At 43.0% G+C, this 14,784-nt stretch overlaps 2 protein-coding genes across 2 annotated transcripts in view; one reads left to right on the top strand and one right to left on the bottom strand.

Moving 5' to 3' along the window:
- Positions 1–14,784, bottom strand: part of LOC137414956 (E3 ubiquitin/ISG15 ligase TRIM25-like) — a 1,058,494-nt gene that overhangs the window by 991,816 nt on the left and 51,894 nt on the right. The gene's annotated exons all lie outside the window — the stretch shown is intronic.
- Positions 226–13,822, top strand: LOC137419308 (tubulin alpha chain-like). Its single transcript, XM_078771110.1, is given in 4 exon segments — positions 226–367; positions 12,891–13,288; positions 13,390–13,580; positions 13,582–13,822. Coding segments are annotated over 4 exon segments (972 nt in total).

The raw sequence follows: 14,784 nt of genomic DNA, 5'->3' as shown, positions 1-14,784 counted from the left end.
AAAATCACGCATTCAACCATTTTGATGGAGAAAAGGAACCGATTTGTGTCACTGTGTGTCCCGCAATGAGCATGGAGAAAATAAACAAAAACAGAGAATTGTCTGAGGAGGTCAGACACAAGATTGCAGCCAAGCATGGACAATCTCAAAGCTACTAGTTCATCTCCAGAGACCTTGATGTTAATGTGCCCACCGTACGAAATGTTATCAGGAAGTTTAAGGCCCATGGCAATGCAGCCAACCTTCCTGGACGTGGTCGCAAGAGAGAACTTGATCGAAGATTGCAGCGAAGGATTGTTCAAATGGAGGAGAAACCACCTCAATCAACTGCCAAACAGATTCAAGCACAAACAGATTCAGACACAAGGTACGACACTTTCAACTCGCATCATCCATCGCCAACTCGATGAAAGGGGGTTCTATGGTAGGAGACCCAGGAGGACCACACTGCTGAGAGAGAGATGTAAGAAAGCCTGACTGGAGTTTTGCCAAAACACACCTGAACAAGCCAACATCCTTCTGGGGGAATATCCTGTGGACAGATGAGACCAAATTAGAACTTTTTGGAAAAGCACATCATCTATATGTTTACAGAAAACAAAATGAAGCCTTCAAAGAAAAGAACACCTTCCCTACAGTTAAACATGGAAGAGGTTCAGTGATGTTTTGGGGTTTCTGTGCTGCATCTGGCACTGGGTGCCTTGAATGTGTGCATGGCATCATGAAATCAGCAGATTACCAAGGCATTTTGGAGCACAATGTTCAACACAGTGTCAGAGGGCTGAGTCTCCGTCGAGGTCATGGGTCTTGCAGCAGGACAATGACCCCAAACTTGCTTCAAAAAGCACCCAGGAATGGTTCAAGACAAAATGCTGGACTGATCTGAAGTGGGAAGCAATGAGTCCAGATCTAAATCCCATTGAACACCTGTGGGGGGATCTGAAAACAGCAGTTGGGAAAAGGCACCCTTCAAATCTGGGAGAACTGGAGCACTTTGTACAAGACGATTGGGCCAAACTGCCAGTAGAGAGGTGGAGGAAGCTCATTCATGGCTACAGGAAGCTCTTGACTGCAGTTATTTTGACGAAAGGCTGTGCTACAAAACAACAGCAGGCATTTTAAGGCCATTTTCCCTGCTAGAGCGGGGGTTAGCCTTGCGGTCCCCATGACAATCTTCTCCATTTTGCCCTATTTTCTGCATCTCCCCTTGTTAACCCTCTTGCCTGCATTTCTTCTTCCACCACCTTTAGCAAAGTATTTTTCGGTCTTCCCCATCCTCTACTTCCTTCTACATTTCCATCACTCTTCTCAACCAGTCACTTTCATCCTTCCTCAACACATGACTAAACCATCTCAACCTGTTTCTCTTTACAGCATCAATCACAGGCTCTATTCCCATCATCTTTCGCAATTCATCATTTGTCTTCCTCTCTCTCAACGATACTCCACACATCCACAGAACCATCCACATTTCCACCCTTTCCAGCCTTCGTTGCTGCTCCACGTTCATTACCCATGTCTCGCTCCCATAAATCATAACAATTCTCACACATGCAGCATACACCTTTCCCTTCAGCTTCAATGACACTCCCCTCCTCGTCAGCCCGCCACTCAGTTCCCGAAACTTCCTCCATGCACATCTCACTCAAGCAACCGTTGCCGAGTCTGATCCACCTTCTCCATTCAACATGTCTCCGAGGTCGCAAAATGTTTTCACACATTCCAGCTTCACACCGTCTCCAACATCCGACTCAACATTTCCTCCATCTGCAGCTCCCTCTGTGCACACCTTACACTTGAATGTAGCTGCCACACTGGTTAATGACCCTCTCAAACCACTACATTTTTGATTAACCCACTCAGCGCACATTGTACATTGAATAGAGTTCACTCTGACACCCTTCCTGCACACAGCACACAGCCACTTCCCAGTTCTTTCCACCTCACCACATGCTTTACCACATGCCATCACCTTCGTCTTTCCGATATTCACCTTCAGACCTTTTGTCTCCATACATTCCTTTCACTTGTTCATCTTCTCCTTCAGTCCATCCATACTTTCTGCAATCAACACCAGATCATCTGCATACAACAACTCCCACGGTAAACCGTCCTTTACATTCCGAGCCAGCACCTCCATCACAGCTACAAATAGTAGTGGACATAGGAGCGACCCCTGATGCACTCCCACCTTCACCTCAAACTCAACACTGTTCCCGTCCTTTGTACTTACAGCTGTGCATGCTCTTTCATACATTGCCATCACCACTCTGATCAACCATTCCTCCACTCCTAACTTCCTCAATGCCCATGTCACTACTTTGCGTGGAACCCGATTGAATGATTTCTCCAGATCAACAAACCCAAGAAACAACTTCTTCCTCTTCTCCATGTACTTCTCCTGCAACAGCCTTACAATAAAAAGCACGTCTGTCATTCCTCTGCTTGGCACAAATACAAACTGCATTTCGTCGATCTTCACTTTCTTCCTTATCCTCCTCGACAACACCCTTTACAATACCTTCATTACATGCTCCAATAACTTTATCACTCGATATGAGCCACAGTCCAGAGGGACACCTTTCCCCTTGTATAGAGGGACAAGGGTACTCAGTTCCCAATCCACTGGAATGTGGCCTTCTTTCACGACCAGATTAAAGATCACTGTCATTCTCTTCACACCCCAACTTCCGGCTGCCTTCAACATATCTCCCACAACTCCCGTCGGCCCTCCCGCTTTTCTACTCTTCATTGCTTTTATCGCTTCCTCAACTTCCTTCTCAGTTATCTCCTCTGCCGGTCCTAAAACTGGGTTACTCTCGATGTTGCCATCCCATTCATTCTCTGCATTCAACAGCATTTCCATATATCTCTTCCATCTTCCTTTAATTCCATCTGGGTCCACAACGATTTGTCCCACTTCATCATTCAAGCAACTCACCCCCATCACATCACACCTCTCTTTCGCTTTCTGCATTGCAATCCGGAATACTGCTCTCTGACCCTCTTCCGAATCCAAGTGTTCTCCGAACCTTTTCCTACATGCCTCCTGCGCATCTGCTACCTCTTTCTTTGCAGCGTTCTTGGCTGCCTTATAACTTTCATGCTCTGCTGTTTCTGCTCCTGTACCCTTCGCCTTCTGACACTCCTTGAACTTCTTCCTCTTCTCGTCCATCCTCTTTCCAACTCCATCATCCCACCACCATGTTTCTGAGTGCCTCGGTGGTCCTTTTGTCCATCCACATACCTCACCAACGGCTCCCAACAGACTATCTTTCATTGACATCCAACCACTTTCAAGCTCAACCACATCATCCTTTACCCTACTCAGCCTCTATTTTAATGCCTCACTCACTGTCACCTCTCTCAACCTCCACACCTTCATTTTCGGTTGGTACTTCACCCGCCGAGCTCTCCTCGCACCATTCACCCTTATGTGGCAGACACCCAAGTGGTGCTGTGAAACAGCCTCCTCCCCCGGGATCACCTTTGTGTCCCGGAGGTGCCCCCTGTCTCGCCTATGCACCATCAGGTCGTCAACGGTTGTCGTCGACCCACCTGACGTGTATGTAAGAAGCTTATTATCCTCTTTCTGGAACTGAGTATTACAAATCAACAAATCAGCTCCATCAGCGAACTCCAAAATCCTTTCACCTTCTCCATTTCTCACACCATATCCGTAACCCCCATGAACTCCCTCAAAACCGTCCATACTCCTTCCCACATGTCCATTTAGGTCTCCTCCTACCACAATAACTTCCTCATCTTTCACGTTTCCCATCAGCTTCTCTATTGCACACCAGAACTTGTCCTTCTCTTCATCGCTCTGACCAACCTGCGGAGCATATCCCGAGATGACATTCACCAAGAGCTTTCCAATCATCATTTTCTCCATCATCAACCTTTCACTCACGCTCGTCACACTCACCACACTATCGACAAACTCCTCAGAAAACAGGACACAAACACCATGCATGCCTTGTGGGCAACCTTGCCACACAAACTAGTATTTCTGTCCCTGCCTACCCTTCACCATTCTCACACCACTTCCCTTCCATCTCGTCTCCTGCACACACCATATGTCCACTACTTTTGACCAATACTTCCACCACTACTCCTGATCTCCCTGTCATTGTCCCTACATTCCATGTCCCAAACCTCAGAAACCGATGTCCACTTCGGGCATAAGACGTTCGTCATAAATGGAGTGATTACCACCCTTGCTTCGATCGGGTTCCCTACCTTGAGTTTTGACGAGAGGGAGTGGGGTCCCCCACGGGGTACTTCGGGCTGTACCCTGCCCATATGTAGTCGTAATTGTCATGGTTCCCTTGTTGAGGCAATGTTTTTATGGCCGGATGCCCATCCTGACGCCAACTCTTTTAGTCACCTCTTCCGACACACAGGGATACGGTCTCCCTATTCTAAACCAGGATGCACACCGGTTGACCAAAGGCTGTGCTCGAAAATATTAAGTGAAGGGTGTCAATAACTTTGTCAATGCCATTTCTTTTTATTTTCTGATTTAAAAGGATATATTAAGTCCTGAAAAACAAAAACAAAGGTTCTGTAATATTAACAGTGAAATAAAGAATTGTGGAGACCAAATACTTCTCAATTTCAACTTATTTTTCGAGAAAATTGTAAGGTATTTTTAAAAAGTGCAAGGGTTCCAATATTTTTGGCCACGACTGTGTATATATGCATATATATATATATATATATATATATATATATATATATATATATATATATATATATATATATATATATATATATATATGTATGTATGTATATATATATGTCTCTCCATGAATTGCGAAAGATGATGGGAATATTGCCTGTGATTGATGCTGTGAAGAGGACTAGGCTGAGATGGTTTGGTCATGTGTTGAGGAAGGATGAAAGTGACTGGTTGAGAAGAGTGATGGAAATTGATGTAGAAGGAAGTAGAGGACGGGGAAGACCGAGAAAGACTTGGCTAAAGATGGTCGAAGAAGAAATGCGGGCAAGGGGGTTAACAAGGAGAGATGCAGAAAATAAGGCAAAATGGAGAAGATCGTCATGGGGACCGCAAGGCTAACCCCCGCTCTAGCAGGGAAAATGGCCTTAAAATGCATGTTGTTGTTGTTGTTGTATATACATATATACATACATACATACATACATACATATATATATATCTATATATATATATATATATATATATATATATATATATATATACACAGTCACGTGAAAAAGTAAGTACACCCCATGTACATGTACAGTGTACACCCCATGTAATGTAAAGTTTTGACTTTTTCAACAGATTTCAACATACAGCTATTTGATCTTCATTTTATAATCTATATAATAATAGCGTAAGGACTGGACTTTGTTATCCCTTTTACGCCGCATCCAGTGACCCGATGCCCACGGCACTAATGGATTTACGATCTACGAACCGCGCTCTTTGTTTATCACGTACAGCCATACTCGAAAAATCTGAATTAGCCGACGTTGGGGCCCAAAAGCATCCGAATAACTGCCGATACCACGCCATCTTACGACGCCATCGTATTGGCGTCTGCTGGGCGAAGGCGAAGCAAGCCGTCCGCTGATTGTACAGGCGAAGGCGAAAGCAAGCCGTCCACTGAGTGGACAATCCAGAGCATGCATTTGTGCCAGTGTCGGTGATCGTTGTTCATATACGCACTCTTCATTCTCATCTTTCTTCCTAACTCCTACTCGGACAAGCAAATCCCCTATGCCATCCATAATGGTACACTCTATCCATACACCACATCCTCCCTTCCGTTCCACGGGTTTCGGCTAGTAATAATAATAATAATAAAGGAGTCTTATATAGCCCCATCAAGCAGAGTAAACGACCCTCATGGCACTTTACATTATCATGCGAACGCACACACACCGCACACACATACACAAACATACACACACACAGACACACCTTCACTCTTGCCCTATTCCTCTCCCTCCCCATTCAAAACCCACAGATGTGTACTCCCCCTCCTCCTCCCCTCCCTCCCCCGCACATGTACACAGACATTCTCTCGATCTCTGTCCCACCTCAAACCAAAGGGAAAACAGGACTTAGACTTTGAAAGACTTGTGAAACAGATAGGTTTTGAGGGAGGTTTTAAAGGCAGGAAGAGAGTCAACATGTCGAACAGAGGAAGGCAAGTCATACCAGAGCAGAGGTGCAGCAAAGGAAAAGGATTTCTCGCCAAACGACTTGGTGCTGGTGCGCGGCGGCTCTAAGGTCATAGAGTCGTCGCTTGAACGAAGTTGAACAATATTGATAGATAAAGGTGATATAATACAACAAATATCATGAAACAATTACATTTTGTAGTCCATTGTATAATTTAAATAAATATAAATGCAAATTTCGCATGTGGAAAAAATAAGTACACCCCTACATTTATCACTACTTCAAATACCTAAAATTAGAATCAGGTGCACCAGCTCAGGTGCAAATGATTAGAACATCGTTAGAGAGGATCTTGGAGGAACCTGTCTTATTTAAACCTCAGACATTTGGTTTGGTTTGCTCTTTGTTGTTGAAGTGTGGGGCGTCACCATGATCAAAAGAGCTCTCTGATGCCTTCAGAAAGAGGTTATAGATGCCTACGAGTCTGGGAAAGGGATTTAAAAAAGATCTCCAAACAATTTGAAATCAATCATTCGACTGTTTGGAAGATCATCTACAAGTGGAGAAGATTCCAATCAACTGCCAACTTGTTGAGGCCAGGCCGCCCCAGCAAGTTCAGCCCGAGAGCGGACCGCAAGATGCTGAAAGAAGTCTCTCAGGACCCCAGAATGTCATCCCGGGACCTACAGGTAGCTCTTGCCACCATTGATGTCAAAGTGCAGGAGTCTGCCATTGGAAAGAGGCTGCACAAATTTGATCTACATGGGAAGTGTGTCAGGAGGAAACATTTGCTGTCCAGAAAGAACATCAGAGCAAGACTAAAGTTTGCCAATGAACACCTAGGCAAAGACCAGCACTTCTGGAACAATGTGCTCTGGACAGATGAGTCAAAGGTAGAGTGATTTGGCCACAGTACCACAGACATGTTTGGCGAAAACCAAAGACAGCATTTGACCACAAGAACCTGATACCAACTGTAAAGCATGGTGTTGGAAATATTATGGTTTGGGGCAGCTTTGCTGCATCAGGGCCTAGGCAGCTCACCATCATAGAATCCACAATGAATTCTTCATTGTACCAGACGGTGCTTGAGGATAATGTGAGGCCATCTGTCAGAGTGTTGAAGCTCAACCGAAGGTGGAATTTGCAACATGACAATGACCCTAAACATACCAGTAAATCCACCAAGGAATGGCTGAAAAGAAAGGAATGGAGGGTTTTGGAATGGCCAAGTCAAAGCCCGGATCTAAATCCCATTGAGATGTTGTGGGGGGATTTGAAATGAGCTGTGCATACAAGAAACCCCTCAAACATCGCACAACTGAAAGAATTCTGCATGGAGCAGTGGGCAAAAATTTCTCCCAGTCAATGTCAGAGACAGGTAGACAGTTATAAGAAACGCCCACTTGAGGTTGTTCCTGCCAAAGGGGGCAAAACCACCTATTAGAGCCAAGGGTGTACTTACTTTTTCCACAGAAGGAAATGGCATCTCTGTTAATTTTTTGTTGAATAATTTTTGCAAAGTCAATTTTTCCAATTTTTTTGTTCAATTAGATCACCTTTATCTATAGATACTGTTTAAATGAAGATCAAATATTGATATGTCCACACATGTTAAAAAGATTTTAAAAAACATTTAATGGGGTGTACTTACTTTCTCCACATGCGAAATTTGCATTTATGTTTATTTAAATTATACAATGGACTACAAAATGTAAATGTTTCATGATATTTGTTATATTATATCACCTTTATTGGTCAATATTGTTGAAATGAAAATCAAATAGCTGTATGTTGAAATATGTTGAAAAAGTCAAAAGTTTACATGGGGTGTACTTACTTTTTCACGTGACTGTATATATATATATATATATATATATATATATATATATATATATATATATATATATATATACATATATATACATATATATATATATATATACATATATATATATATATATATATATATATATATATATATATATATATATATATATATATATATATATACACATAACAATGTGTGTATTTACATAACAATGTGTGTATTTTATAACAATGTGCGTATTTTATAACAATGTGCGTATTTTATAACAATGTGCGTATTTTATAACAATGTGCGTATTTTATAACAATGTGCGTATTTTATAACAATGTGTATTTTATAACAATGTGTGTATTTTATAACAATGTGTGTATTTTATGACAATGTGTATGTATTTTATAACAATGTGCGTATTTCATAACAATGTGCGGATTTTATAACAATGTGCGGATTTTATAACAATGTGCGGATTTTATAACAATGTGCGGATTTTATAACAATGTGCGGATTTCACAACAATGTGCGGATTTTATTAAAATGTGCGGATTTTATAACAATGTGGGTATTTTATAACAATGTGCGTATTTTATAGCAATGTGTATTTTATAACAATGTGCGTATTTTATAACAATGTGCGTATTTTATAACAATGTGCGTATTTTATAACAATGTTTATTTTATAACAATGTGTATTTTATAACAATGTGTATTTTATAACAATGTGTGTATTTTATAACAATGTGTGTATTTTATGACAATGTGTGTATTTTATGACAATGTGTGTATTTTATAACAATGTGCGTATTTCATAACAATGTGCGGATTTTATAACAATGTGCGGATTTTATAACAATGTGCGGATTTTATAACAATGTGCGGATTTTATAACAATGTGCGGATTTTATAACAATGTGCGGATTTTATAACAATGTGCGCATTTTATAACAATGTGCGGATTTTATAACAATGTGGGTATTTTATAACAATGTGCGTATTTTATAGCAATGTGTATTTTATAACAATGTGCGTATTTTATTACCGGTGTGTATTTTATAACTTGTGCGCATTTTAATAACAATGTGTGCATTTTATAACATGTGTGTATTTTATAACAATGTGTGTATATTGTAACAATGTGTGTACCGGCCACGATCCTTATTTTTCACGTTATTAATGCCTACATATATGCTTGTAGTGTTGTACTTTTTAATTCATTTTAATTATTTATCGATGTTATTGTGATTGCAATTTATTTACTTATTTGTTTCATGATCTTGATTTTTATGTTGTATTGTAAATCATTCACAATTCAGCTGCGATGATTTGATAATAAAACCATGAATTAAAATTTTAAAAGGAAAATTAAGCATCATTCTGTTCATCACGACCAATAATCCGACACATTATAAATATGGAACAAAAAGGGTTAAATCAGGTTTGCGTGAGGGAAAGTGAAATCACTGCAACTACGAGAGTTTATCATTTATAAGGTTCGAATTGCTCTAAGGCCAATACAAAGGAAACAAATGGCACTCGGTGGAGCGAATCCCACTGATAGGTCAGATCTGGATTCGGACCTGAACCAAAATCGAATCGGTTTGTTCTTGTTACTTACCCAACTCATTAACCTTAATTTGTTATAATCCGTCCACAACGTTTTGAGATATCGTGCAATATATGTCGTTTTTGGTCCTATCTCTCAATGGTAAAGGATCACTTTTGAAAATTCGAGTATCCAGATGCGGATCCGGATCTTCACCAAAATCTAATACGTCTTTCTCACATGCGCAACGTCTCCACCAAATTTCGTCGGAATCTGTCCAAAGCTTTTTGAGATATCTTGCTCACAAACAAATAAACAGACAGACAGAAAGACAAACAGATAGAGACAAGGGTAAAAACATAACCTTAATTTGTCACAGAATTACTGATTAACGCTCCTATCGGAGGAAAAAATTATATGCAACATATTAATAGGGCAGAAAAAAATCCTAAAATATCTCTTATAGGTACACATTGGGATTCTTACCTCCAGAACAGAGTCAAGACTTGCACGGAGATGACGCCACGTGATGAAGAGTTCCGAAAGAGAAGAATAATTATTTTTGAAGTTTCATCCGCACAAACCTGGGCAGGTTACGAGGTGTTCATTTAGCATCAGATTCAAAATGCATGTTACCTGCTCATACCTTCTCTCTTTGTTTCTAATAAATATAAATCAACAATCAATCACTTTAATCAATTTTACTTCTCTAAATCGGTGCCGAGATATGCAATCCACAATCCGTACTAATTACACCTGTGATTGTGGACTTGAAGAGCAGGAGAGTCGGTGTTTATAAAAGGTAATTCACATCTGAAGGTAATTTCCCTTGAGGTGTCGTGGTGCTGAATCAGCAGGAAAATTTTCGCCTGGGGACTGTGGGACTTTAAGCATGGATGATGGAATCCCAAGGCGAGAAACCAACAAATCTCCCAACACAAAGTGCTTAAAGAGCATATTTTGTTTTTAACAACTTGTAATTAAACACCCTTTAGACACGCTTAGATCATTTACATTACTTAGACCCCTTGAGCCTTTCGACTTTTTCATCCCCATAAGGCCTTTTAACCCTTTGACTCCTGAAGACCTTTACACACTTTAGACCGCTTAAGCTAAACCCCTTTGCCCTTAGACCTGAGACCTTCAGTCCCTCTTTAAACTCCCGAGACCCATTACAAACCTTTCGACCATAACTACGATAGGAAAGCACCCTTTAGATACAGTGCATTCAGAAAGTATTCAGACCCCTTCACTTTTTTCACATTTTGTTATGTTGCAGCCTTATGCTGAAATCGTTTAAATTCATTTTTTCCCTCATCAATCTCCACTCAATACCCCATAATGACAAAGGGAAAACAGGATTTTAGAAAGTTTTGCAAATTTATTCAAAAGAAAAAACTGAAATATCACATAGACATAAGTATTCATCCCCTTTGCTATGACACTTGAAATTTAGCTCAGGTGCCTCCCATTTCTCTTTATCATCTTTGAGATGTTTCTACACCTTGATTGGAGTCCACCTGTGGTAAATTCAATTGATTGGACATGATTTGGAAAGGCACACACCTGTCCATATGAGGTCTCACAGCTGACAATGCATATCAGAGAAAAAACCAAACCATGAGGTCGAAGGAACAGCCTGCAGAGCTCAGAGACAGGATTGTGTCGAGGCACAGATCTGGGGAAGCCTACAAAAAAGATTATTCTGCATTGAAGGTTCCCAAGAGCACAGTGGCCTCCATAATTCTTAAATGGAAGAAGTTTGGAAGAACCAGGACTCTTCCTGGAGCTGGCCGCCCGGCCAAACTGAGCAATCGGGGGAGAACGGCCGTGGTAAGAGAGGTGACCAAGAACCCGATGATCACTCTGGCTGAGCTCCAGAGATCCTGTGTGGAGATGGGAGAAACTTCCAGGACAACCATCACTGCAATACTCCACCGATCTGGGATTTATGGCAGAGTGGCCAGACGGAAGCCTCTCCGCAGTGAAAGACAAATGAAAGCCCGCTTGGAGTTTGCAAAAAAGCACCTAAAGGACTCTCAGACTGTGAGAAACAAGATTCTGTGTGCTTTCATGTGTACCCCCAGTTCAATGTGCGTATTGAGTGTCTGTTCTTCACTCTCCGCTCCCTCCTCTCTCCCCCCTCCTCACTCTTTCCTCTTTGCTCCATCACCCTTCCTCACTGCCTCCTCTATTCCCCCTCCCCTCACTTTCTCCTCCCTCTTCACTCTCTCCCCCTCCCCTCTCACTCCTCCTCACTCCCCATTCATAACTCCCACATTCCTCACCCTCACTTTACACCCTTCTCCTCTAACCCCACCCTCCCCCCTTCCTCTCTCTCTATCTCCCACCCCTACTCACCTCCCCTCTCTCTTTCCCTATCTATCTCCCACCCCTTCTTTCTCCGACCCCTCCTCACCTTCCCCTTCTCTCTCCCCTTCTCTCTCCTCCTCTCTCTCTCCCCCTCTCTCTCCCCCACCCCTCTTTTTCTGCCTGACTCTTCGTATTCCCGTCAGCGAAGCAATGGATGGTATTTGCTACTTTTTAATACAATCAAATCTTCCATGGAGCATTGTTATACACTATAGGACCCATTGAACCCATTAGAGTTTAGACCCGTAGACCCGTCTGACTCTCACTACTATTGAAATATACCCTTAGACCAGCGGACCTTAACTAGGGGTAAATTTACCCCTAGTGGGTTGAAATAATCTCATGGTTGGGGGTAAAGATTCCATTTTCAAATGAGTGCAATTTTAACTCAGAACCTGGACTGTTACCTGAGATCACCGAAGGCATCACTGCACATTCCAAAACTTTGAAAGTTCACTTCACTGGATACACCAGACAAGATTCCAACAGAAAGCCGGATAACGAGACCGTTCATCACTGACCTGACGAAGATGAATGATGACGACTGAGCGAAAGAAGAGCTGATTTACCTTCAAAACACAAATGATCTGAAAAACGAATGTGAAAGAGTCGGAGTGAAGTTTTTGACAAAACTGACGGATTCGTTCCCACTTCTCTCTCAGCGTGCCTTCCAGGTGGTTGTTCCTTTCGGCATCACGTACCTCTGTGAGACTGGTATGTGCACCTTCACTGCAGCAGGTACATCAGAGCACATTCCACCTGATGAGCTGAACTAAAACTCTTCATAAGTACAATCATTTTGGAATTAATCCCATAAACAGGGCTGGAGAAAAAATGGAGATTGGATGTGTGTACCTCTAGTCTAGATCCCGGTACACTGAATTCTGTTGGGAGGTGGTTGAGGTCAATCACCTGCTTTCTCAACATGGAAGGCGAAACGAAATGAGGGAAACTTGAGGTCACACCATGACGCTCGCACCATCTCATAGAGCATCCGAGCTACACAAACGTGAACCGCCTCATGGCGCAGGTCGTCTCGTCCATCACTACCTCGTTACGCTTCCATGGTTCACTCAATGTTGATCTGACTGAGTTCCAGACAAACCTGGTGCCCCACCCGCGGATCCACTTCCTATTGACCACTTACGCACCTGTTATCTCTGCCGAGAAGGTCTTCCACGAGCAGCTGTCGGTGTCTAAGATCACTCATACGTGCTTCGAGCCCGCCAATCAGATGGTGAAGTGTGACCCTCATCGCGGCATGTACATGGCGTGCTGCGTGCTGTATCGTGGAGACGTCGTGCCCAAGGACGTGAACGCCGCCATTGGCTCCATCAAAACAAAGCGCTCCATCCAATTTGTAGATTGGTGTCCGACTGGCTTCAAGGTTCGTCCAGATGCAGGCAAACCATATGAGGGTCTTGTTGTTCGGTAATGGCGGACGTAGCATTGTCCTCGATCATTCGATGTTGGTTCTCCTCTTCCCAGGTTGGCATAAACTACAAGCCTCCGACCGTGGTACCCGCAGGTGATCTCGCCAAGGTCCAGCGTGCTGTGGCCATGTTGAGCAACACGACGGCCATTGCGGAAGCCTGGGCACGATTCGATCACAAGTTCGACTTGATGTACGCCAAACGTGCCTTTGTGCACTGGTATGTGGGAGAAGGAATGGAGGAAGGAGTTTGCGGAGGCACGGGAGGACCTTGCCGCGCTGGAGAAGGATTATGAGGAGGTTGGAGCTCACCTGGTTGAAGGAGAGGGGGAGGATGGAGATGAGTTCTCGCTCTTTTGGTCCTTCACCATTTTGTTATTCATTGACATTTATGTGTCATGGAGATCCTTACGTAGATCCTTACAAAGTAACCGATTGCTGAAGTGGATAACACACTGGGTCCACCATATCTGTGTTATTTATACCTGATTTATGTTGTTTATTTACCTCCACCACCAAATTTACCTCGTAAACCATCTCTGCAGGTCCAGAATGATGCTTCAAAGATGGGTCCAAGTTAACTCAAGAAAGACTTTGCAACTTGTGAACAATTTGATCGTTTCCTTTTACCCAATATTAAAGAATCTGATCCAATGATATTGTTATGAATTTGGTTAGAGGAATATCTAGTCAGGTAGGTCTGTATAGGTAGGTATTCGATTGTCACGATAGGGAATCTACCCTGTAATAAGTTCTATGTGTAGTCCGGTTTGTCGGTATAAGCTGTATTGATGTCACCGCTACGAGGGAGCAGGGCATGCTAAATAGTGCAGGGATTATGGATAAAGATTCCTTTGTTCGTCGTCCCTGTCGCCAAACCTTTGTCCCTCATGGCAATGCATACCCATATAAACACTTAGATAGGTCCTTTAGTGAACACATTAATTCATTCCCCTCCCTTACCACAACGACTTTGGAAAAGGGCAGGAAGCCAGATCGGGGCACTGCCGGATGGCCGCCACCAGCCACACCTCCGGCTGGCCTAGCAACATCGCGTGACACGAGCTATAACCACGCCACAGGGAGCGGGTGATTGGTTGGCACGAAAGGCGCGAACCTCCAGCCAATCAGGGCGGGAGGCGTGAAGACGCAACGGAAGAGGAGGTGGTTCATTGGAGGGAAGGCGGGAGAAGGTTAGGTGGACGGCGGGAAGCTGGAAGGGACTGGTTGGTGGCGTGCCAAGGCTGACGTCACCGCCGAAGGTTATAAAAGAACACGCAGCATGACACTCTCACTCTCTCTTCGCTCTGGGCTTCCTCGCTGATCTCGTCTCTGCACTTCCCTTCCTGGTCTTGAGAGGTCCTGGTGGTCGTTGGTTTGCCATCTTCGTGGTGCTTGGAGCGGTGTTCAGTGCTCGGTGCATCTGGAGCTTGGAGTGGTGCTGGGGCCTC

Source organism: Myxine glutinosa, chromosome 1 (genome assembly GCF_964187855.1).
Source record: "Myxine glutinosa chromosome 1, kmMyxGlut1.1, whole genome shotgun sequence".
Taxonomy (NCBI): domain Eukaryota; kingdom Metazoa; phylum Chordata; class Myxini; order Myxiniformes; family Myxinidae; genus Myxine; species Myxine glutinosa.
The sequence above is the reverse complement of the archived record's forward strand: the minus strand, read 5'-3'. Positions and strand labels throughout refer to the sequence as shown.